The 22,371-nt window shown below is 33.9% G+C and overlaps 1 protein-coding gene and 1 non-coding gene across 2 annotated transcripts in view; one reads left to right on the forward strand and one right to left on the reverse strand.

Annotated features, from left to right (window-relative positions):
• Positions 1–22,371, forward strand: part of DNAI4 (dynein axonemal intermediate chain 4) — a 90,527-nt gene that overhangs the window by 29,654 nt on the left and 38,502 nt on the right. The window contains 1 exon segment of the mRNA XM_035018317.1: positions 17,227–17,382. Within this exon segment, the coding sequence (XP_034874208.1) occupies positions 17,227–17,382 (156 nt within the window).
• LOC118020436 lies at positions 17,410–17,514 on the reverse strand. Its single transcript, XR_004681876.1, has one exon. It is a non-coding gene; the product is annotated as a U6 spliceosomal RNA (small nuclear RNA).

Consider the following 22,371-nt stretch of genomic DNA (forward strand, 5'->3'; position numbering starts at 1 on the left):
CTCTCTTAGAGTCAAGAGAATATAATGGAGTCAAATAAGAACACACTAAAAGCCTGAGAGAAAAAGCTAGGGAGGGAGTTTCTTTGGGAAATTAAGATATTGAAAAAGGCTTGCATATACAGGGAAATTTAGAAAGTCATGTGCATGACTAGGGCAGGATGCATACTCAGAAAAGACTTGAAAATATCCTAATCTTTCCACCTCTGGCTGATCTCTAGGCTCAGTACAAGCAGGAAGTGAAGACTAAGGCATAGTTGTAAACAGGCTGGCTAAGCATTAAAGGAATACCTTAACACAGACTCAATCTGCAAAGACTGGGAGTTTTTTCCCCCTTTTTTTCCCCTTTTCTCTTTGCTCTCCTTTTTTTCTGATGTGGGGAGGAATTCAGGTGTTCAAGGAAATATCTGTCAGGACACTTGCTGACCAAAAGCCAAAAAGCAAACACTTCTAAGATGATACATGACAAAGAATAAAGTCTTTATAAAAATAGTTTAGAAACATCACTAAGCAAACAAACAACTAGAACTCACAGCAAACTACAAAAACAAAACCCAAGGACCAAGAAGAATCTGATTTCCAGAGTTACCACATTATTATACTCAAAATGTTCAGTTCTCAAAAAAAAAAATTACAAAGGATAGAAAGAAGTAAGAAAGTATAGCCTGCTTAAATAAGAAATTAACAGAAACTCTCCCTGTGGAAGTACAGACTTTGTATTTATTAGCCAAAAACTATATCAATTGTATTAAATATTCTGGTAAGGCTAAAGGAAACTATGGGCAAAGAGCTAAAGCAAACCAGAATGATGTACACACAAATAAAGAATATGAATAAAGAGATAGGAATTATAAAAAGAAACCAAACAAATTCTGGAGATTAAAAGTACAATAATTGAAATGGAAAAGCTCACTAGAGTTATCAATAGCAAATTTGAGCAGGCAGAAGAAGGAATCAGCAATTCTTAAAAGACAGGTCAATTAAAATAATCCAGTCTGAGGAGCAGAAAGAAGAATAAAGAAAAATGAACACAGCTCAAAGGACCTATGTGGCTCCACCAAGCAAACCAACATACACATAAAGGGAATTTCAGAATGGTAGAAGAAAAAATAAAGAGGAACAAAAAATATTTGAGGAAATAATGGCCAAAAAACTTCCAAAATTTGATAAACGTCATGAATCTGCACATCTAAGATGCTCAACAAACTCCAGAAAGGATAAACAAAGAGATCTACACTCAGGCACATTATAATTAAGTGTTGAAAGAGAATCTTGAAAGCAGCAAAAGAAAAGTGACTCATCATATACAAGGAATCCTCAATAGGATTACACTGATTTCTCAGCAGAAACCATGGAGTCCAGAGGTCAGTGGGATACCATACTTAAAGAGATGAAAGAGAAAACTCTCAACCAATAATTCTATATCCTTCAAATAATTCTCATAATGGAGAAATTAAATTAAATAATTAAGATTAAATACATTCCCATGAAGGAGAAATTAAGACATTCCCAGATAACAAAAGCTAAGGTAATTCCGCACTAGAAGAACAGCCTTATGAGAAATGCTAAAGGGAGTCCTTCAGGCAAAAATGAAAAGACACCAGACAGTAACTTGAAGATATATGAAGAAACAAAGAATACTGGTAAAGGTAGCTATATAGGTAAATACAAAAGCCAGTATTGTAATTTTGGTTTATCTCTTCTCTATTTTTTTTGCAATATAATTTAAAATAAATACATAAAACAATAATTATAAATCTATACTAATAGGCACACGGTGTACAAAGATGTAATTTGTGACATCAACATAAAGTGGGTGTGATGGAGCTTTATAGGAGCTCCTGTATACTATTGAAGTAAGGTACTATTAATTCACAATAGATTGTTAAAATTTTAAGAAATTACTTATAATTTCCAAGGCAACCACCAAGAAAATACCTTAAAAATTGCAAAAAAGAAAATTAGAAAGGAATCAAAGCAGAACACTATTAAAAAATCAAGTAAACACAAAAGAAGACAGTTATGGAAGAATTGAGGAACAAAGACATAAGACATAAGGAAGACAAAGAAAAATGGCAGAAGTCCTTCCTGAACAATAATTACCTTAAATAAATGGATTAAACTCTCCAATTGAAATGCAGATATTGATAGAATGGATTAAAAAAAACTAAACATGATCCAAGTATATGCTATCTAACAAGAGACTCACTTTAGATCCACAGACAAAATATGTAAAGTGAAAGGTTGTATATAGCAACCAAAGAAAGCTGAGATAGCTTTACCAATATCAGACATAGTAGACTTTATACAAAATTGTTACAAGGGCCAAAGAACATTATATGTTGATAAAAGATTCAATCCATAAAGAAGATATAACAATTATAAACATATATGTACTTAACAAGAGAGCCTCCAAATATATGAAGCAAAAATTGACAGGATTGAAGGAAGAAATAGGCAGGTCTACAATAAGAGTTGAGACTTCAGTATCCTACTGTCAATAATGGACTGAACAGGGTGCCTGGGTGGCTCAGTTGGTTAAGCGACTGCCTTCAGCTCAGGTCATGATCCTGGAGTCCCGGGATCGAGTCCCACTTAAGGCTCCCTGCTCAGCAGGGAGTCTGCTTCTCCCTCTGACCTTCCCCCTCTCATGTACTCTCTCTCTCTCATTCTCGCTCTCTCAAATAAATAAATAAAATCTTAAAAAAAAAAAAATAATGGACTGAACAACCAGAAAGATTGTCAATAAGAAAATAGAGGACTTGAATAATAATATAAACTAGACATAACATACATACACAGAACACACCATCCCCAAACAGTAGAATACACATTTTTTTCTCAAGTTCACATGGAAATTTCTCCAAAATACACCATTATGTTAGGCCACAAAAAAAGAGGTAATAAAATTTTAAAAATTGAAATTTTTTCTGCCACAATGTAATGACACTCATAATGTATAACAAAAGGAAAACTGGAAAATTTAAAAATATTTGGATATTAAGCAACACACTCTTAAACAACCATTGGGTCGAAGATGAAAGCACAAGGGAAATTAGAAAATATTTTGAGATGAATGGAAATGAAAATGCAACATAGCAAAACTTATAGGATATAGTGGAAGTAGTGCTTAAAGAGAAATTTATAGCTGTAGATACATTAAAAAGAAAGATCTCCACTTGAAACTAATGTAGCATTATGTATCAACTATACTTCAATAAAAAATAATAAAAATCTCAAATCAATAACGTCACACCTTAAGAAATGAGATAAGATAAAACTAAACCAAAAGCCAGCATAAGGAAGAAAATAATAAAAATTAGAGTTGAGATAAGCAAAATGAGAATAAACGGAGAAAAATCAATGAAACTAAAAGGTACTTTGAAACGATCAACAAAACTGCCAAAATTTTTGTTAGACTAAGAAAAAATAGAAGATTCAAATTACTAAATGAGAAATGGAAGTGGGGATATTACTACTGACCTTACAGAAATAAAATAGATTATAAAAAAAATGAACATCCATATGTCAATAAATTGATAACTAAATGGACACATTCCTAGAAACTCACAACTTGTGAAAACTGACTCGAAAAGAAATATAAAATCTGAACAGAGCTATAATAAGTAAAGAGACTGGATTAATAATCAAAACTTCCTAACAAAGAAAATCCCAGGAGCACCTGGGTGGCTCAGTCAGTTAAGTGGCTGGCTGATTTTGGCTCAGATCATGATCTCAGGGTCCTGGGATTGAGCCCAGCTCCCTGCCTGTCCCTCTCTCTCTCTGCCCTTCCTCCCACTTGTGCTCTCTGTTTGTCTCTCTCACTCTTTCTCTCTCAAATAAATAAATAAAATCTTAAAAAAAAAAAAAAAGAAAAGAAAATTCCAAGACCAAATGGTTTCTCTAGTGAATTCTACCAGTCATTTAAAGGAGAAGCAACACCAACCCTTCAAAAAATAATTTTCCAAAAAATGGAAGAGAACACTTAAAAATCATGAGGCCAGCATTACTCTGATACCAAAGCCAGACAAAGACATCGAAGAAAAGAAAACTAATACCAGTATTCCTTATGAATACGGATGCAAAAATCCTCAATAAAATACTAGTACACTGAATCAGCTCCACATTAAATGGATTATACAATATGATCAGTTGTTTTATCCTAATGATGCAAGGGTGATTCCACATATATGTCAATCAGTGTAATACACATAGTCTTATGATAAAAATACTCAACAAATTAGGAATAGAAGAGAATCTTCCCAATCTCATAAATGGCTTTATAAAAACCCCACAGCTAGTGTTATACTCAATGGTGAAAAACTGGAAGCTTTCCCCATAAGATCAATTATAAGACAAGGATAAAATAGATAAAATCTATTCTATCCAGACTGCTTTCTCGACTTCTATTCAACATTGTACTGAAAGTTTTAGTGTAAGCAATTAGGCAAGAAAAAGAAGTAGAAGACATTAAGTCAGAAAGGAAGATATAAAAGTATCTTTATTCACAGTTGACATGATTTTAAGTATAGAGAATCCTAAAGAATTCACACAAAAACTATTAGAGCTAATACGTATGTTCAGTAAGTTTCAGAATACAAAACACACAAAATTCAGTTGCATTTTTATACACTATTAATGAACAATTCAAAAAGGCAATTAAGAAAATATTTGCACTTACAATAGCATCTAGAATAATAAAATACCTAGGGATAAATCTAACCAAAAAGGAAAAAGACTTGTATACTGATAACTACAAAACATTGCTGAAAGAAATTAAAGAAGTCCTAAGTTAGTGAAAAGATATCCTGTATTTATGGTTTAAATGACATAATGTTAAGATGTAAATCCTCGGGACACCTGGGTGGCTCAGTCGGTTAAGCCTCTGCCTTCGGCTCAGGTCATGATTCCAGGGTCCTGGGATCGAGTCCCACATCGGCCTCCTTGCTCAGCGAGGAGCCTGCTTCTCCCTCTGCCTGCCTCTGTCTGTCTCTCTTTCTGATAAATAAATAAAATCTTAAAAAAAAAAAAAAGATGTAAATCCTCAAACCAATCCACAGATTCAACACAACCCCCAAAGATGTTTTGGAGAAATAGAAAAATAAATCATTCTATCGATATCAAAGGACCCTCCAAATAGCCAAAACAATCTTGAAAAAGAACAAAGTTCTTTTCACACTTCCTGTTTTGAAAACTTGCTATAAATTTACAGTGATCAAAATAGGGTTGTACTAGCATAAAGATAGGTATATAGACCAAAAGAATAGAACAGAGAGCCCAGAAATAAACTCACATATATGGTCAACTGATTTTTTGATAAAGGTGTTAAGACCATTAAATGGAGGAAAAATAGTCTTTTCAAAAATGGCGTTGGGACAACTGGATAGCCACATGAAAAGAATAAAGTTGTACTCATACTTCATACCATCTACAAAATTAACTCAAAATGGAACAGTGACTTAAATATAAGAGCTAAAATGATAAAACTCATAGAAGAAAACACTGAGGTAAATATTTTTGCCCTTTGCTTTTACAATGGATTGCTTTTACAATGGATTCAGTCTACAATGGACTGAATGTCATGCAGTTTCATGACACTGAAAGCAGAAAGAACAAAAGAAAAAAATGGGTAATTGGCTTTCATCAAAAAACCTTTTGTACATAAAAGAACATTATCAAAAAAGTGAAAGGACGACCTACATAATGGGGGAAATATTTGCAAATCCTATCTCTCATAAAGTTCCAGTATCCAGAATATATAAGGAATACTTATAATCCAAGAACAAAGAGACAAGAAACCCAATTAAAAAATGGGCATCGGTCTTAAATAGACATTTCTTCAAAGAATATATACATATTGCCAACAAGCACATGAAAGTTCAACATCATTAATCATTATAGAAATGCAAGTCAAAACCATGAGTTAACCATTTCTCACCCATTAAGATGACTATGATTAAAAATGGAAAATAGCAAATGTTAACAAGGGTGTTGAGAAATTGGAGCCATCATACACAGCCATTGGGAATGCAAAATGGTACAGCTGCCATGAAAACCAGTTTGGTAGTTCCTCAAACAATTAAATAGAATTATCATATGACCCAGCAATTCCATTCCTAGATATATAGAATTGCTGGGTCATATGATAATTATATATAATATATATCCCAGAGAATTGAAAACAGGTAATCAAATACAGGTACACACATATTCATGGCAGAAGTATTTATCATAATCGAAAAGTAGAAACAACCAAGATGTCCCTAAGTGGATGAATGGATAAACATAATGTGTAAAATACATTCAATGAAATGTTATTCAGTCACAAAAAGGAATCAAGTACAGATACATGCTTTGAACAAATTCCTCTCTTCTACTCTAAAAGATGTCAGAAATTTCTCTCTGGAGAGGAAAAAATCTAATCTATTCACCTACCGAAGGATATCTTGATGGCTAGAAAGTTTTGGCAATTATCAATAAAGTTGATATAAACATCTGTGTGCAGGTTTTTGTGTAGACATAATAAGCTTTCAATTTCTTCGGGTAAATACCGAAGAACATATTGCTGAATCATATGGTAACAGTATTTTTCATTTTGTAAGGAACAGCCAAAGTTTCTTCCAAAGTGGTTGTGCCATTCTGCATTCCTGTCAGCAATAATGGAGGGTTCCTGTTGCTCCATATCCTCACCAACATTTTGTGTTGTCAATGTTCCAGATTTTGACCATTCTAAAAGGTGTGCAGTGACATCTCATTTTTGTTTTAATTTGTATTTCCATGATGACATATGATGTGGAGCATATTTTCATATAATATTTGCCATCTGTATGTCTTTAGTGAAGTGTCTGTTAAGCTCCTTGGCCCATTTTAAATTAGGTTATTTTTTCTTCTTGTTGAGTTTTAAGAAATACGTGTATATTTTGGACAACAGTACTTTATCAAATGTAGCTTTAGCAAATGTTTTCTTCCAGTATGTGGCTGGTCTTGTTATTCTCTTGACATTGCCTTTCACAGAACATATATTTTTAATTTTAATGAAGTTCAGCTTATTGGTTTTTGCTTTAGCAATCATACCTTTCATCTTGTATCTAAAAAGCCATCATTATACCCAAGGTCATCTGGATATTCTTCTATGTTATCCTCTAGGATTTTCATAGTTTCACTTTTTACTTTTAGGTCTATAATCAATTTTGAGTTAATTTTTGTGAAGGATATAAGATCTGTGTCTAGATTCTTCTTTGCATGTGGATGTCTTGTTGTTCCAGCACCACTTGTTGAAAAGACTTATCTTTGTTCCATTGTATTTGCTTCTTTATCAAAGATCAATTGACTGTATTGATATGGGTCTATTTCTGGCCTCTGTTCTAGTCCATTGAACTATTTGTCTATTTGTTCACCAATATCACATTGTCTTGATTGTTGTAGTTTTATAGTAAGTCTTCAAGTTGGGTAGTGTTAGTCCTCCAACTTTGTTCTTCTTCAATATTTATTGGCTATTCTGAGTCTTTTGTCTCTCCATATAAACTTAGAATCGGCTTGTTTATATTCACAAGATAACTTGCTTGGATTTTAATTGAGATTGCATTGATCTATAGACCAATTTGGGAATAACTGACATTTTGACAATATTGAGTCTTCCTAAACATGAACATAGAATGTTTCTCCATCACATGAATGATTTTGTACATTAAAGTTATGTGGTTTTTCTCATATAGATTTTGTACATATTTTGTTAGATTTATAGCTAACTATTTCATTTATGGGACAATAATGTAAATTGTTGTTTTGAATTTCAAATTCCATTTGTTCATTGCCAGCATTTAGGAAAGGAATTTTGTCTTGGCTTTCATGTATTTATCTTGTATCCTGCAACCTCTCTTTAATCACTTATTAGTTCTAGGAGTTTTTGTCCATTCTTTCATATTTTCTATATACACTAACATGTCATCTGTAAACAAAGACAGTTTTATTTCTTCCTTCCCAATTTGCATTTTATTTCCTTTTCTTGTCTTATTGTATTAACTTGGACTTCCAATATGATGTTGAAAAGGAGTGGTGAGAGGGGATATCCTTACCTTATTCCTGATCTTAGTGAGCAGGCTTCTAGTTTCTCACCATTAAGTATGCTAGCTGTAGCTTTTTTTGATGTTTTGATCAAGTTGTGGAAGTTCCCTTCTATTCCTAATTTACTGAAAGTTTTTTATCATGAATGGATATTAGATTTTGTCAAATGTTTTTTTCTGAATTTATTGATATCGTCATGTATTTTTCTTCTCTAGACTATTGCTGTGATAGATTGCATTAGTTAATTTTTGAATGTTGAACTACTTGTGCATACCTGGGATAAATTCCACTTGGAATTTGTTGGATTTGATTTGCTAATATTTTATTGAAGATTTTGCATCTGTGTTCTTTGAGAGTTATCTGCTGGTTTTTTTGGGGTTTTTTTTTTTTTTTGTAATGTTTTTGTCTGCTTTTGGGTATTCAATGTTGGCCTCAAAGAATGAGCTAGAAAGTATTCCCTCTGTTTCTATCCTCTGACAGAGATTGTAGAAGATTTGTATAATTTTTTCCTTAAATTACTGATAGAATTTAGCAGTGAATCCGTCTGAACCTGGTATTTTCTGTTTTGGAAAGTTATTATTGATTCCATTTCTTTTTTTTAAATTCAATTTCTTTAATTGATATAGGCCTATTCAGATTGTCTATTTCTTCTTGTGTAAGTTTTGGAAGATTGTGTCTTTCAAGGAATTAATCCTGAATTTCATTTGTGGGCATATAATTGTTCATAGTATTCCTTTGTTATCCTTTTAATGTCCTTGGGATCTGTAGTGATGTCTCCTCTTTCATTTATGATATTAATCCCTTTTTTCTTAGTTATTCCAGCTAGAGGTTTATTGATTTTATTGATCTTTAAAAAAAAACCAGTTTCTTGTTTCATTGATTTTCTCTATTGGCTTCCTGTTTTGAATTTCACTGATTTCTTGCTCTAATTCTTTTAAATTAAATTAAATTTTTAATTGAGATATAATTGACATGTAACATTATATTAGTTTCAGGTGTATAAAATAGATATTTGTATATATTGTGAAATGATCACTACAAAAGTCTAGGGTAGGAAACATGAACTGTAATTGATGCATTGCTAGAGGCTCACTGTGAACAAGTCTGAGAGTTAAAAACTCCAGGGACATCCATCATAGGGAAGTCCCCACTATTATATAACATTATTTTTTTTTTTTGGTGGTAAGAACTTTTAAGATCTGTTCTCTTAGCAACTTTAAAACATACAATATAGTATTATTTTTCTAATTTAATTTAATTTTATTATGTTATGTTAGTCACCACATAATGCATCATTAGTTTTTGATGTAGTGATCCATGATTCATTGTTTTCGTATAACACCCAGTGCTCCATGCAATACGTGCCCTCCTTAATACCCATCACCAGGCTAACCCATCTCCCCACCCCCACCCCTCTAAAACCCTGTTTGTTTCTCAGAGTCCATAGTCTATCATGGTTCGTCTCCCCTTCCAATTCCCCCCCACCTTCATTTTTCCCTTCCTTCTCCTAATGTCCTCCATGCTATTCCTTATGTTCCACAAGTAAGTGAAACCATATGATAATCGTCTTTCTCTCTTGACTTATTTCACTTAGTATAATCTCCTCCAGGCCCATCCATGTTGATGTAAAAGTTGGGTATTCATCCTTTCTGATGGCTGAGTAATCTTCCCTTGTATATATGGACCACATCTTCTTTATCCATTTGTCTGTTGAAGGGCATCTCGGCTCTTTCCACAGTTAGGCTATTGTGGACGTTGCTGCTATGAACATTGAGGTGCATATGGCCCTTTTTTTCACTACATCTGTGTCTTTGGAGTAAATACCCAGTAGTGCAATTGCTGGGTCATAGGGTGGCTCTATTTTTAACTTTTTGAGGAACCTCCACACTGTTTTCCAAAGTGGCTGTACCAACTTATATTCCCACCAACAGTGTAAGAGGGTTCCCCTTTCTCCACAACCTCTCCAACATTTGTTGTTTCTTGCCTTGTCAATTTTTGCCATTCTAACTGGTGTAAGGTGGTATCTCAATGTCTTTTTTTTTTATTATGTTATGTTAATCACCATACATTACATCATTAGTTTTTTTTTTTTTTTTAAGATTTTATTTATTTATTTGACAGAGAGAGACACAGCTAGAGAGGGAACACAAGCAGGGGGAGTGGGAGAGGGAGAAGCAGGCTCCCCGCCGGGCAGGGAGCCCGATGCGGGGCTCGATCCCAGGACCCTGGGATCATGACCTGAGCCGAAAGCAGATGCCCAACGACTGAGCCGCCCAGGCGCCCCTACATCATTAGTTTTTGATGTCGTGTTCCATGATTCATTGTTTGTGTATAACACCCAGTGCTCCATTCAAACGTGCCCTCTTTAATACCCATCACCAGGCTAACCCGTCCCCCCACCCCCTTCCCCTCTAGAACACTCAGTTTGTTTCTCAGAGTTCATAGTCTCTCATGGTTTGTCTCCCCCTCCGATTTCCCCCCTTCATTTTTCCCTTCCTACTATCTTCTTTTATTCTTTTTCTTTTTTTTTTTTTTTTAACAAATCAGTGTGGTTTTGATTTGAATTTCCCTGATGGCTAATGATGATGAACACTCAAAATGGATGAAAGACCTCAATGTGAGACAGGAATCCACCAAAATCCTAGAGGAGAACATAGGCAGTAACCTCTTCGACACAGGCCACAAGAACTTCTTTCAAGACATGTCTCCAAAGACAAGGGAAACAAAAGCAAAAATGAACTTTTGGGACTTCATCAAGATAAAAAGCTTCTGCACAGCAAAGGAAACAGTCAACAAAACAAAGAGGCAACCCACAGAATGGGAGAAGATATTTGCAAATGACACTACAGACAAAGTGCTGATTTCCAAAATCTATAAAGAACTTCTCAAACTCAACACCCAAAAAACAAATAATCAAGTAAAAAAATGGGCAGAAGACATGAACAGACACTTCTCAAAAGAAGACATGCAAATGGCTAACAGACACAATATAGTATTATTAACTATAGTCACTATGCTGCACACTACATCACCATGACTTGTTTATTTTAGAACTGGAAGTTTGTAATTTTTAACTCATTTCACCCACCCTCCATTCCCTGACCTCTGGCAGTCATCAATCTGTTCTCTGTATTCATGAACTTGGGATTTTTTCCTTCTTTGTTTTTGCTTGTTTTTTAGATTTCACATATAAGTGAGATCATATGATATTTGCCTTTTCTTGTTTGACTTACTTCAGTTAGCATAAAGCCTTCAAAGCCCATCCCTGTTGTTACAAGTGGCAAGATTTCCTTCTTTTTTACGGCTGAATAATATTTCAGTGTGTGTGTGTGTGTGTGTGTGTGTGTGTGACATTTTATTTGTCCATTTATCTATCAAGTGTCATTTAAGTTGCTTCCATATCTTGGCTATATAAATAATACTACAATGAACATGGGGGTACAGGTATCTTTCTGAGTCAGTGTTTTTGTTTTCTTCAGATAAATACCCAGAAGCAGGATTGCTGGATCATATGATAATTATATTTTTATTTTTTGAGGATAATAATTATATTTTTATTTTTTGAGGAACTTACATGCTGTTTTCTATAGTGGCTGCAACAATTTACATTCCCACCAACAGTGCACAAGATTTTCCTTTTCTCCATGTCCTTCCCAACACTTGTTATTTATTGTGTTTTTGATAATAACCATTCATAGTATTGTGGTGGTAATGTGTGGAGGAGGCAAGCATTCAATAGTCCTTTGATTTGGTCTTTTAGTGTGCCTATGTCTCTGAATTCTGAACTTCACAAATTTTGTTTTCTTCTGCCCCCCTTAGTGGGACAGAATGGCTCAAAGGTGCTGGTATTTGGTATTTCCTTTCCCCCAGGTCGATTATAGTCTGACAATACCCTAGCAGGTTGTCCTCTGGTTAATTATTTTCTCTTGAAGGCAGTCCTTGTTAAGAACAGAGTACTCTAGCATATTTCAAAATGGTTCCTTTACCCCTCCCCCTGCCAGAACCACAAAGGGTTTTTGTTGTTGTTGTTGTTTTGTTTTGTTTTTGTTTTTTGGATATTCTGGGAATTTGGTCAAGCTCCTGGAGATAAAGCTCACAAAATTGGGGACTTCCCTATGATTGGGCCCCTGTGGAGTTTTTAACTCTCAGACTTGTGAGACAGACAGTGAGCCTCCAGCAATTCATCAATTATAGTTTAGGTTTCCTACGGTGGCACTGGTTCCCACCGTGGTTTCCACTCCTAAGTCTGCTCCAATAAGCCATGACTCCCTGTATTAACATGTCCATCACCCCAGTTTTGGGGGCAGTGGTTTGCCCTATGTTCTTACCTCTCTTTCAGATCCAAAGAAAACGTGTTGATTTTCAGACTGTTTAATTTTTCACTTGTTCTTAGGACAGAATGGGAACCTCCAAATTCCGTTCTATGAAACTGAAAACCAAGTCCCATCTTCTTGAGTACAGGATGCTCAGCTGAATCTGCCAATTCTTTTTCATATCTAGCTTGCCTTTATCATTGTTAATGTAGTTCTGCTCTCCTTTCCAGTGGCCTTCTTAGATAAGTTGAGGAAACTCACTTCACTGCACAGACATGTTCTATTTTACCCTGAGAGCGGCAGAGAAGCCATGGTGAACAGAAAATACAGAGCAGTCCACTTACCTGACCATACTTTCAGTGGATTAAGTTCTGTGTTTCCAAGGACATATTCATGGTCTCGCCATGTGATTTCTTCATTACTGGCTCTTATAAACTCTCAGGAAAGCTGAAGTCAGACTATGACCCAGACTGTTCTGATGATCTTCTCCTGAGAGTCCTCATCTAATAGTGGTATTTTGTTCTTTTTTAATGCATCTGTGATAGTGTTTGCTATCCAGTTTTTTAAAACTAGACAATATATTGTGTAGCTATGCATATATCAGAGAGCCTTCCATGCCTGTGGATTCTGAACTTCACAAGTTTTCCAAGAAGAAACCTCTTAAAAAAGGTTCTGAGTGCACATAGTTTATTTTGGAAGTAATCCTAAGAAACATTGGTAGGGGAGTAAGTAAGTGAAACGAGAAAGGGTAGGCAGCCAGCAAAGGTTATGCTCTCTAACAAATTACCTCTTGGGTAACTGGAATTCAATACTGCTAGAGAATTTTGGGAGTCAGAGTTATTTTATCATGCTCCAACTTTCTCAATCATTGTTTGAAGTTGATGGGCTTATTAGTTCGTTGGCACTTCTAGCCAAATTTGTGGACATCAAAATGGCCTTGGTGGTCAAAGATGGCCCTAAGCAAAGCAGTATAGATGCTGGCAGTTGGCGGTTGGCGAGCAAGAGGTAATGCATAGCAGATATGGGCAGGGCACCAACAGCATCTACCATAGGAGAAAAACCTTAAAACAAAGCAAGAGAATGACCTATCCAAAAGTTAGGGAAAGTGGATGTGCTCCTGTTGGAGGTAGCTAGAAGGAAGACAGCTAGAGAGAAGAGTGTCCAGGGCTTCTAAGCACCTGGAGATATTCTATTTCTTATCCTCGCTGGTGAGTACATGGTAGTAATTCTTTATACTACACATATATTTGTTATACACTCTTCTTTGAATGATATGTATTTCACAGAAAACTTTTATTTAAAATAATGAAAGTTTATATTAAAAATTTCAATACTAACCAATTAAATATTAAAGGATCATATCTTGTGTATAGAAGTAATAAGACCATATGAAATTACTGCACTAAAAGAATAGTTTAGCTTTTTATTCAGCACAAAAGAAAAAAATGAAATGCTGCTAAATATTGATGCTGACAGTGTTTTTCTCCTGTAAGTGATCCAAGCATATTATAAATAGTTGGTAAAGGGAATGGAGCCTGTGGATTGAGGAAAATGTTGCACCAGCTGTGCCCAGACTGAGTATGGCAGCTTTATGATTATGGGAAAACAAATTCTTAAAACTCTTTTTCTATTCCAAAGATGCTTTCTACAGGGTGGCCATTAAATCTAGAAATACAGATAATACAATTTTGTCATTCTTTGTAATGTAATAGCAGTAAACCCTTTATTAAAAAAATAAAGTCTTACGGATCAGTAAAAAAAAGCACATGTCTTCTTTGCCTGATTTGGGATGAAATTGAAAGAGATTCAGGAGTCAGAGACATGGAAATCACATATTATCTTTATTACTGATAAAGATAATTTAAAAAAACATAGCTTCAAATCTGCAGCTCAGAGGACTTGCCGTTTCTTCCTTCCAGAATAGACCTTACCAGCCGTAACTGGCACAGCTAGACAAGCACAGACCTCCTTTTTTTAGGAGTGAGAACAGAACAGAAAGCATGCTTTCTGCCATTGAACAGACCTAACAAAAGAATCCAAAAGTGGCTGAGTGCAATTCCTTCTCCTAAACTCTCCTATAGGATTAGTTACTTTTTCTCTGGTAATGAGTGAATGAGGGACATAGAGAGGCCAAGGTGTTAATTTAGTTGAAGTTCCCTGTAAAGATTCATAGAAAGTGATGAAAAAATTTTCCATCTGACAGTATACATATAGTAACTTATGATAAAAGTGGCATTTCAAATAAATGGATAATTCAATAAATGTACTAGTATTCCTGGCTAACTTTTAAAAATATAGGTATATACTACAACTGTAGACTTCATAAAGCCAGCTTGTTTTCTATATATATTATGCTATAATAAAATATTTTTTTATAAAAACATGTGATATGAGCTCATTTTTATTAAAAAAAATACACGTGTTTGTATGTGACTCTGGAAGAACGTACACCAAAATGTTAGCAGTTATTATCTCTGGGTGATGGAAATACAAGTCATATTTATCTTTTTTCTTCTAATAGTGAGCATATCTTTTTACTCAGCTAAAAAGTAAAATTATTTTTCTATAAATGTTATATGGCTAATTGTTCTCTTTTTATAGTCTGAATTAAACTACTAGATAGAAACAATATTTTAAAATGTGTAAAAACTATTTAGATATATTGTAGACTCAGAAGTGCTCAAAACACAGGTATAGTTGGGAATACTTTTTTCTGATACTAGTTAAAACTTTCTTTAGTAGGTGGGGTGCCTCGGTGGCTCAGATGGTTAAGTGTCTGCCTTTGGCTCAGGTCATGATCCTGTGGTCCTGGGATCGAGCCCCTTGTCCGGCTCCCTGCTCTGCCGGAAGCCTGCTTCTCCCTCTCCCACTCTCCCTGCTTGTGTTCTCTCTCTGGCTGTCTCTCTGTGTCAAATAAATAAAATCTTAAAAAAAAAAAACCCAAAAACTTTCTTTAGTAGAATATAGCAGTATAAAATTGGAAAGTCACAATCATTCAATTTTTTTTTTTCAAGAAACAGACTCAACTATGGAGAATAAACTGATGATTATCAGAGGGGAGGTGTGTGGGAGAATGGGTTAAATAGGTGATGGGGATTAAGGAATGCACTTTTTGTGATGAGCACCAGGTGTTGTATGGAAGTGTTGAATTATTGTACACTTGAAGCTAATATTACACTGTATGTTAACTAACTGGAATTTAAATAAAAACTTTAAAAAACTCCACCCCCCAAAAAAAGGAACAAAAAACAATCACTATTATTTATTGTTTCATTTTGTACATGGTATTATGGCATATGATTTGAGATTTTTTATTTCTTAGGTTAATTTATTCAAATGTATAAATGTCATGATGGTACCCAAACTAAAATTACCAATGTTGGGGCACCTGGGTGGCTCAGTCATTAAGTGTCTGCCTTCCGCTCACGTCATGATCTCAGGGTCCTGGGATCGAGCCCCGTATCAGGCTCCCCACTCCGCAGGAAGCCTGCTTCTCCCTCTCCCACTCCCCCTGCTTGTGTTCCCTCTCTCGCTGTGTCTCTCTCTGTCAAATAAATAAATAAAATCTTTAAAAAAAATTACCAATATTATTTATCTTCAAACAAGAAACAACTTTAAATCACCCTAACATTTTATATTGTTCATTTATAATATGTACCTTTATTTATGTAGCAGTTGTTGCTGATGATGTAACAATATATTCCTATATACTCAAATTACTAAACTTTCAGTTAAAGGAAGAAAAAGAAGGTTAGGTAATTCAATATTCAAAGACATAATTTCTTTTTATGGTCTTTTACTTTATGAACATGGAAATTGTACCCTTTTCAAATCAGCAAAATAGATGAGGTATTTATTCTGTGTATAACTTTGTTAGATTATTAAGATAAGTTCAATAAAGTAGAAATGTTATTATGAAATGTGAGTTAACATTCTTACTAACTGAAAACATTGTGAAATCCAGAGCTCCTTCATTTTATTTAATGAAAATAAAAGTTACAATAATGAAGTAGTTGCATTTATTATATCTAGATCTTGTTTTGATTTTCAGAGAAAAGAATTATTAAATCACTGTACTTTAAACTTTTGCAAGTTTAGCACATAGGAATATTTTATTACATGGTTACTGATAAAATAATCGCTACATGAACCTTTCACTGTTATATCAATGAAAAGGGTTGGAACTTTTTTTTTAATTTCGAGATAAATAACATTCCCAATTTTTGTTTGGAGACCATTGCTATATTTGCTCATTAGAAAAAAATCATAGCCAATGTAAACAAAAATTTTTAAAAGGGAAGATAATAACCGTATTACTCTACAAGTTTCTTGAGAACAGAGTCTACCAATTTCCCAACAAGTATAATCTTTTCACATAAATATATAGGAGATTTTTTGTGATAAAAATGGAATGAGATGATTATAAATTAAAAGTTCTATAGAATATAAACATGTTAGCCATAAGTAAAAGAACATTAAATCCTTATTGTGACATGGTTGTCCAGGTCCATATCAAGCAAGACCTATACTGACAGACGGATGAGATTATGCACCATCAGCTTGGGATAGAGGGAAGACAGGTGTGGGGATCAGAAAGGATGGTGAGATAATTTGGAGTTATCATTAAAACACTAATGTATACGTAGATGCAAAAAGTGTGATAGCTAAGGATCTCAACCTGTCCTCATGATTTATTTCTTTTTCATCTTTACTTCTTGCCATTGTAAAAAAAATAGTATTCTTTTCTTAAGCAGATGTTCTTATCTTAGATTTTGCTATAACTAGTTATGTATAAGCTAAACTATTAGAATTTGATTCAAAATAATTTTTACCTTTCTGTCTCTTTATTTAGGTGTAATGTCCAGTACTTGGGATTTGTATGATTCTTATAATGCTATTGAGCTTTCATCTTTACCAGCAAAACAATCTATGCTTGAATCAAGCAGTAAAGCAATTGTACCTTCTAAAGATCGAGAACAAAGAGTACCAGGGAGTACTATAGACAAAAGTAAGATTTCATTTATTTCAGTTTTCTTTTTAAATGGAATGTTTCACGAATTTGCATATCATCCTTGCACAGGAGCTGTGCTAATCTTTTCTGTACCATTCCAGTATTACCATATTGCTGCCTAAGCAAGCACTCTTTCAGTTTTTTTAAAATGATGTTTTCACATGCCATGATAAATAAATTCTTTCTTAGCAGTTACAATACTTACTTTCTGGTGGAACATAAAACTACAACTTTTACTCAGAAATAGCATTGTTACTCTTTCACATCATCTTGGACTCTGAACTAAAAGTAATTTACACCAGAATTTTCCTTGGATACCTGTCAAGAGTTTCAAAGATTCTATCTTCCTTTGTTGCTTCTTTACTTGCTCTTAAGTTCTCTTTCATATATATGGGAACATGGGGGTTCCATAATTTTCTCTCTCTTTTTCTTTCTGTAGACTTTCTAAGAAAAAGAATGTATACTAACTTTGTGACAACTTAAAATGGAGATAAATTAACAACCATGGCTTTTAGTTAGGGATGATTTTACCTCCCCCCGGGGAGATTTGGCAATATCTGGAGACATTTTTGGTTCTCATGACTATGAGGACATCTTTTGGGTCAATGCCAAGGATACTACTAAAAAGCCTTTGGTACACAGAACAGCCCCACAACAAGAAATTACCTGGCCAAAATGTAATACTACCAAGGTTGAGAAATGCTGCTTTACAGCTTTATCTTTTAGTATTCTAAGTTTTGAGATTAAATGCTTTAATTAAAGTCAACACAAAATTTTAGCTTTCCAAATATACTTAGTAATATGGAAGAATTTTTAAAAAGTCCAGTTATAAGAAATTTAAGTTCCATTTCTGATTGTTTTGTGGTTATATAGTTACACAGTTTTACTCTCCCTATTCTGAACTTCTGAGTCATTTTTCTTATAAAATGATATCACTACATATGAGGGGTAGTCCTTATTTCAGAATAACTATGCCCTGGCAAGATTTGGTAAAGTTTGGCAAATTTTCATAAATTAAATTGAAATATTTCTATTCTCACCCATTTTTACCCAAAGACAAATGTAATATTTAAAAATAGTAAATCAGGAAATATTTTTGAAAAATCAAGTTTAAAGAGAATTGATAGTTTTTAGAAAATAATTACCTTATTTATAACTGACTACATTTCCTTCAGAGACTCTGGATCAACAGGACTTGCCACCTAATATTTTGGTCTATCATTGGATCTTAAGTTTAATATTTCAAAAAAATGAAACTTTAAATATGTTACCTATATTCTTTAGTTTTTAAAAATTATATTTACAGTCATGTACACTATAGCCATGCTTTCCTTAAAGTTGTTTATAATGAACACCAGTTTATTTTCCCAGAGAACAATGAAGGGAAAGAATGAATTATTAGTTATTATTAAAGAAACTTTTTTTTTTTGCTTAAATGTTAATGTCCATATAGTAGTTTTGCTTTTAGAAGCTTAAATTTTTCCTACCAAAAATTGCTAGGAAAAACATCAATCTTAGACTGAAAATTACATTGGGACTTGAAAATTAGATATACGTACTGCACCTCTATTAAGGCCATTGACACACAGAAAAAGTGTTAAGCACAGAGCTCAAGTAATTTACAGCAGAAACACCAAGGGTGGAGATGCCCCAGCTGCTGGTGAAGATGCATGAACAAGATCCCACCAACTGTACATTTTGGAAAATAAAACTTTATTAAATAAAAAAAAAAGTGTTAAGTGGAAGGTCCTAAAAGAAAAATGTCTCAATTTGTGGATTTTTTATTTCTTGTGTATATGGGTGTGTTTTTAAAAGCAAAAATGGATAATAAAACCATATTCAAGAACTATAATTCAAAATAAAAATATACTTTTTTAAAGTATTATAGCCAGTTAAGGGGGTAGGGGAGACCAGAACTAGGAAAAGGGAGAAAATAAAAAATAGACAAAGATTGACAACAGAGCTGAGCGATCAGATTTATGGAGAATGTAAGGGAGATTCAGATAAAAACTAGGACTAGATCACCTCCAGGGTCCCTTTTGCCTCTGAGATTTTATAATGCAAACACAAAGAGAAAAAAGTTAAATATGGTCCATATTTGTTTTGGTTTTTTTTCAAAGTTCACAAGGACTTTATTCTCTCCTCTCTTCACGGGGGCACTGCTCCTGGTCCATAATTGGTTTAAGAAGTGTTTCTACTCCATTTAAACTTTGAATGTACAGGTTGTATTTTAACCTTCTATTATATTTGAGGGGGAAAAAAGTACCATGATTTTCATCTTTGAATATGTGTGAGACCCTAGCTGAGTTCACAGGGAAAAATTATTTTCTCTCATGGGCTTTTTTTTTTTTTTTTAATAGAAAGAGAGCTTTAGATTTAAAAAAAGTAATGGACATTTCAAACACAAATTTAGATTTACAGAAAAATTGAGCCGACAGTACTGAGAGATCCTTATAATTTCCTCCTTCCTTCCTTCCTCCCCCCACACCATAGCTTCCTCTATTCCTAACATCTGGCATTAGTGTGGTACATTTTTTATAATTGATGAATCAATATCGATAACATTATTATTAACTGAAATCCTTAATTTACATCAAGTTTCACTCCTTAGGTTGTACATACAGTTCTATGAGTTTTGGCAAATACATAATGACATGTTTCTATCATTACAGTTTCATTCAGAATTGTCTCACTGACCTAAATATCCCCTGTGTTCCACCTACTCATCATTCCTCCCTACTCCATACTTCTCACCATTGCTGATCTTTTTATTATGTCTATAGTTTTGCCTTTTCCAAAATGTTATATAGTTGGAATCAGACAATAGGTGGCCTTTTTCAGACTAGCTTCTTTCACTGAACAATATGCATTTAAGGTTCCTGTATGTCTTCTCATTTATTTTTATCACTAGATAATATTAGATTATATGGATGTACCATGATTTATTTATTTATTGAAGGATTTCTTGATTGCTTCTGGTTTTTTGTGACTATGAACAAAGCTGCTATAAGCATTCATGTGTAGGTTTTTGTGTGGACATAACTTTTCACCTCATTTGGGTTAATACCTAGGAGTACAGTTGCTGGATCATATAGTAAGAATATGCTTAGACTCTTAAGAAACTATGAAACTGTCTTCCAAAGTGGTTGTACAATTTTGTATTACCATCAGCAATGAGTGAGTGTTCCTGTTGCTCCTCATTCTTGTCAGCATTTGATATTTTTACTTCAAAAAAGTTTTTAAGCTGTTCTAACAGGTGTGTAGTGGTATCTCATTATTGTTTTAATTTGCAAATCCTTAATGACATGTGATGTTGAACACTTTTTCATATATTTACTGGCATATGTGGATCTTCTTTGCTGAAGTATCTATTTGAATTTTTTGTCATGTTTAAAATTGGGCTGTTTATTTTCTTATTGTTGAGTTTTTTGAATTATAAAGTAAGTCCTTTTTCAGATAAATATTTTGCAAAATTTTCTCCCAGTTTGGGACTTGTCTTTTCATTTTCTTAACAATCCTTCACAAACTAGAAATTTTTAATTTTAATAAAGTCCAATTTAACATTTTTTTCTCTTTCAGATTGTGTTTTTGGTATTGTATCCAAAAATTTATCACCAAACCAAGGCCACCTAGATTTTCTACTATGTTGTCTTACAAAAATTTATAGTTTTGCATTTTATAGTTAGGTCTAAGGTTCATTTCAGTTAATTTTTGTGAAAGTCATAAATTCTATGTCTACATATTTTTTGACATATGGATGTCCAGTTCATTTGTTGAAAAGACTTCCTTGAATTTTCTTGCTCCTTTGTCAAATATCAGTTGACTGTATTTGTGTGGGTTTATTTCTGAGCTTTCTATTCTGTTCAACTGATCAATTTGTCCATTCTTTCACCAATATCACATTGTTAACTGGACCTTTATAGTAATTCTTAAAATTGGGTAGTGTCAATCTTTTGTTCTTCTTCAGTATTGTGTCAGCTATTCTTGGTCTTTTGACTCTCCATATAAACTTGGGAATCAGTCTGTCAACATCCATAAAATAACTTGGTGGGATTTTGACTGGGATTGCATTGAATCTATAGATCAAATTGGAAAGCATTAGCTTCTTAACAATATGGAGACTTCCTATCCATGAAAATTTGTTTGGGTCTTCTTTGATTTCTTTCATAAGAGTATTGTAGTTTCCTTATGTAGATCTTGTACATGTTTTGTTAGATTTATACCTTAGGCATTTAACTTTTAGTGCTAATATGAATAGTAGTATGATTTTTATTTCAATTTCTAATTATTCATTAGAGGAAAGCCATTGACTTTTGTATATTAATCTTGTATATTGTGACCTTGCTATAATTGCTTATTAGGTGGAGAATTTTATTTTTTTGGCAGTTTTTTGGGGGGATTTTCTTTTTTTTTTTTTTTTTAAAGATTTTATTTATTTATTAGAGAGAGAGAGAGTGAGAGACAGAGAGCATGAGAGGGAGGAGGGTCAGGGGAGAAGCAGACTCCCCGCCGAGCAGGGAGCCCGATGCGGGACTCGATCCCGGGACTCCAGGATCATGACCTGAGCCGAAGGCAGTCGCTTAACCAACTGAGCCACCCAGGCGCCCTTTTGGGGATTTTCTACATAAACAACTATGTCATCTACAGTTTTTTTCCTTCCAATTTGTATAACTTTTATTTCTTTTCTTTGAATTATTATATTAGCTAGGACATCTAGTATGATGTTGAATAAAGGTGGTGAGAGGGGACATCCTAACCTTGTTCCTTACCTTGGTGGGGAAATTTTCAGGTTTTCACCATTAAATATGTTCATTGTAGGTTTTTCATAGATTTTTAAAAAATCAAGTTGAGGAAATTCACTTCTATTCTTAGTTTCGTGGGAGTTTTTTTTTTTTAAACTTGATTTATTTATTTGAGAGAGAGAGAGAGAGAGAGGGAGAGCATGCATGTGAGTAGGGGGAGAGGCAGAGGGAGAGGGAGAGAGGC

The sequence above is a fragment of the Mirounga leonina genome, unplaced genomic scaffold (genome assembly GCF_011800145.1).
Source record: "Mirounga leonina isolate KUSES-001 unplaced genomic scaffold, KU_Mleo_1.0 Mir_173, whole genome shotgun sequence".
NCBI classification, from domain to species: domain Eukaryota; kingdom Metazoa; phylum Chordata; class Mammalia; order Carnivora; family Phocidae; genus Mirounga; species Mirounga leonina.